General features: G+C 44.0%; 1 protein-coding gene across 1 annotated transcript in view; it reads right to left on the bottom strand.

Annotated features, from left to right (window-relative positions):
* The window catches only part of STK32B (serine/threonine kinase 32B), a 377,859-nt gene that overhangs the window by 82,122 nt on the left and 291,185 nt on the right, over positions 1-4,552 (bottom strand). Inside the window, 1 exon segment of the mRNA XM_007948796.1 lies at positions 2,817-2,906. Coding sequence (XP_007946987.1) covers positions 2,817-2,906 — 90 coding nt within the window.

Raw genomic sequence — 4,552 nt, 5'->3', positions numbered from 1 at the left:
ACCATGACTTAGGAGCTGACTCAACAGCATCTAACAACAAGTGGCCAGATGTCCTCAAAACCCTCAAAACATAACTGCGTGGAAACAAACCACCCAAAGTGACCAGACCACCACTGTAGCAACACCTGCTCAAAAAGAAACAAAGGGAAGCTATGGGCAGCATCCAAAAAGCCAGAGAACAGGAAACTCCAAAATAGGCAGCAAGTATTCGTTGGGAGGCACAGCAGACAAATTGGAGAAGAGCAGCTGAAACTAGGAGGAGTTTGCCCATCCAATGTGAGGTGGGTAGAAGGGCCTCAGATAGTTCTGAAGGAGCTAGAGTATCTGAGACACAAAAGCTCATTCAACCATCCAGCCTAAGCTCCCTTCTAGGTCAGGCACCCAAGGAGAAGCTGTTGGGAGTGGGACCAAGATTGAGCAGGACAGGGACTCTGCAAACAAAGAAAATAGAAGGGTGAGATAGAAGTGTGGGAGGTGAAAGAGCCAGAAAATCTCCAATGGCAAGCTGCCTTAGATATTGACACTTCACAAAAACGAGGGAAGAAGTAGGTTTATCATGTTAGAAACAGGATTCTGAACCACATCATCTTCAAAAAGTCTGGGAAAATGAATTTCACATAAAAATGAGCAAAAGAAAAGTATCAAAGTCAAATTATGTCCACAGTTCTTATAAGAAAAAGGAGAGCAAGGAGAAGAACATCCTTACAGGCACTGAAACTTCACCAGAAAGATGAGCCCCAAACAGATCAAAACTATAATCTACTGTTTCAAACAAGTGAATAGGAATTGTGGCAGCCTGTTACAGCAGAATGCTCTTTAGAACTGGGGATGGTGAGACTTCATCTCATGTACTTTGGACATGTCTCCAGTCCCTGGAGAAGGACATCATGCTTGGTAAAGTAGAGGGTCAGTGAGAAAGAGGAAGACCTTCAAAGAGATGGATTGACACAGTGGCTGCAACAGTGGGCTCAAACATGGCAATAATAGTGAGGATGGTGAAGGACAGGGAAGTGTTTCATTACACTGTCCTTAGGGTCCCTATGAGTCAGAACTGACTCGACAGTACTTAACAACAGCAACAAGTATGTTAAAGGTCCCCACCCACCCAATGAATCAGGCCTCCTGGTATCCCTGCTCTACTAGGTCCCTTCCCACATGGTCTCTGGCCTTGGCCACGTGACTTGCTTTGAATAATGGGACATCAGGAAAACATGAAGCCTGGAGAGGCTTGATAAACACACAGACATTGGGTTTGTCTCTTTGAAACTCTGCTGCCATCACATGCCAAAGCTCAGATGAGTGCCCTTGATGATGAAAGACCATGCAGAGAGAGGTCTGGTCATCCTGCTTGTCCCAGCAGAGCCCTGCTCCGAGTTGAGCCACTAGCTGAGTACCACTGTGTGAGTGAGCCCAGCCAAAACCAGCAGAAGAGCCATCCAGCCAGCCTACATGATTGTGGGCAGTAGTACATTGTAATTGTTCTACGCTGCTAAGTTTTGGCATAGTTTGTCACATAGCCATTAATAACTAGCTTGTTGACGTTGTTGTGTGCCACCAAGTCAATTCTGACTCACAGTGACAGACCAGAACTGCCCTCATAGGACTTTCTAGGCTGTAATCTTTACAGAAGCAGATCAATAGGTTTCTCCCCCATGAAACCACTGGGTGGATTTGAACTGCCAACCTTTTGGTTAGCAGCTAAATGCTTAACTGTTGTGCCACCAAGCGTTCTTGATAACTAATGTAGACATGAAAAATTAATAACTAATAGAGATACTAAGAAAATTATACAATGCACTTACTCCTAACTTATTGACTATCTTGTTATCTAACACTTCACACTTAGGACCACAGTAAAAAATCTACTATCCTGCTATTTTGCACATTAATGATGTATGTCTGGCAGTAATGAATGCTGAGGTGTGAGGTGGGAGGAACACTGGCTGTGGCGGTCAAAACTGTATGTCAACTTGGCTGGGCCATGATTGTCAGTGGTTTGACAGTTATATAATGATGCAATTTGGCAGTTACATCATGATGTAGTCAGCCTCCATTTTGTGACCTGATGTGGTCATTGTCCATTATCCATAATGTCGATTTCTGCATAATGACCTGGTCTTTGGACCCTAACCATGTCAATAAGTGAGGAGTGGGTGTATGTGAGCAAAAATGATATATTACAGAACTTATAATACTCAGAAACTAGGTGAGAGAAATGTATTTAAAACATAAAAACTTCACTAGAAAGGACACAAAGCAACTAAACACAACAGACAATGCCTTGAGAGAAAGACAAAAATGGAAAAAAGTCAAAGAAATGAAGAAAAGGGTAAAAAGGATTTGAGGGAAATTGACAAACATTGAAGACTGGCAAAGAAGACCCAACATTCAGGCTGCAGGCATTCTTAACAAACCAAACTAAAGAAGAGAACAGAATGCATACTAGAAACTATTGTTTCAGAAAATACACTCTCAGTTTTTACACTACATATTGAAAGAGCACTGTGCATCTAAGAATAAAGATCCAAAGTGACTAAGACCAGAATATACGCTGGCAAAACCATGGGGCCAGTGTGCTCTGGCTGAGTAGAAGTTCTCCAGAAGTTCCACGAGCATGAGAGGGGCTTCCCATCCGAGGGCACAGCTCAAGTGAAGGCCCAGAGGTTCATGAGAGCAGAGCACATGCTGGGAACAGGTGGAGCCTGGTGTGGAGATGGGAAATGGGTGTGGGAGGGGTGGCAGGTGGAGCAGGAGAGACATGCTAAGGCCTTGGGCACTAGGCCTGGTCATGCAGTAGGGGGGTCTGGACCACTCACCCATGTAGGGCTTGGTCCCAGCCATGGAGGAAGCCTTTTCTGCACCTCTCACAACTGTTGCTATGTTGAAGTCCGTAATGTGAACATGTCCTGAAAATACAGAAACAGAAACTCCAGTTAGCAAAGGCTGCAGGCAGCTGGCTCAGTTTGTTGTTTGACTGACAGCTGTGGTCAAGGTAGATGCAGGAAGAAAATATTACTATAACTTTTATTTATTTTTATGTTTTATTCAGTTTAAGTGTCATCCTGGGACACAGACAAGTGGGCAATCTACTTCCGTAGTGATACTGCCTCAGAAACCCAAGGAGGGGTCGCTATGAGTTGGATCTGACTCTATGGCACATAACAACAGCAACAACAAAAGTCTATTTTGTGTGCATGTCTTATAACCTGAATTAGTTTGGTGCTATAAGTCAGAGCTGACTCAATGGCACCGAACGACAACAGCAGACACAGAGGTACACGTGGGGAAAGAGACATCGTGTCAGGACTGCCTACAAGTCATGGAACTCCAAGCAACCAAGGAACACCTGGGTCTACAAACAAAGAGGGCTTGAGATGGCCAAGGTCCTGAGTTAGACTCTGAGTCAAATCTGTGAGAAAATAAATTTCTGTTCTTTAAAGCCAACTCCTTGTGTTATTTATGTTATAGCAACACCAGGCAACTAAAACAAGGAACATGATAAAAAGTATATAAACTGCATGAATGTGTAAAATGTCCATATGCAGTGTACAGGTCACAGGGGACAACTTCTTAGTGACAACTAAGCACTTTGAGGGAGTGAGTCACCAGGCTTATGGGCTTGGGACCATGGTCACGGGGGACATCAAGCTCAATTGGCACAACATAGTACACAAAACATTGTTCTATATCCTACTTCGTTGAGTAGTGACTGGATTCTTAGAAGCTTGGGAGAAGCCATCTAAGATACAACTACTGGTCTCTCCTCATTTGGAGCAAAGAAGAGTGAAGAAAACCAAAGACACATGAAACAATGAGTCCCAACGACTGATGGGCCATGAGAACCTCAGCTTATACGACCCTGAGGCAAGAAGGACCAGATGGTGCCTGGCTACCCCTACCAACCACGCACAAAGGGATCAACATTGGAGATCCTGAAGAGTGGGAAGATATGTGGAACAAAATTTAAAAAAACAGAAAAGACCAGGGTTACTTGTCAGATAGAGACTGGTGAAATCCCTGAGACTATGGCCCCTAGTCACCCTTCGGGGCTGGAACTGAACTCACTCCAGTGGCTTAACTCTCAGCCAAACAATAGACAGGACTACGAGCTGAACACCTACACCAGGGAGCTGTTAGAACAGCTGTTAGAACAGTCAACCCTGGGAGAGGAGAAGGGCAGCATTTGCGCAGGGAGAAAGCTAAGCAGGCAGGAACACATAGGCAAGAAGGACACAGGGAGAGAGTGACCACAGGGAAGAGGTGGGAGGAGAGCTATTACATGGTGGGGATTGTAATCAGCGTCACAAAACTAAATGTGTATGAACTGTTGCATGTAAAATGAATATACTTTGTAAAATTTCATCCAAATCACAATAAAATTATATATATATATATACACACACACACACACATATACATATATATACATACATATATATACATATATATATGGGAGCTGGTAGCATAGTGGCTAAGGCACTTGACTGCTAACCAGAAGGCTGGCGGTTCAAACCCACCAGCCACTCCTCAGAAGGAACATGGGGCAATCTAC

The sequence above is a fragment of the Orycteropus afer genome, unplaced genomic scaffold, assembly GCF_000298275.1.
Source record: "Orycteropus afer afer isolate SDZICR_OR568_19922 unplaced genomic scaffold, OryAfe1.0 scaffold00224, whole genome shotgun sequence".
NCBI classification, from domain to species: domain Eukaryota; kingdom Metazoa; phylum Chordata; class Mammalia; order Tubulidentata; family Orycteropodidae; genus Orycteropus; species Orycteropus afer.
This window is presented reverse-complemented; position numbering and strand designations above follow the sequence as displayed.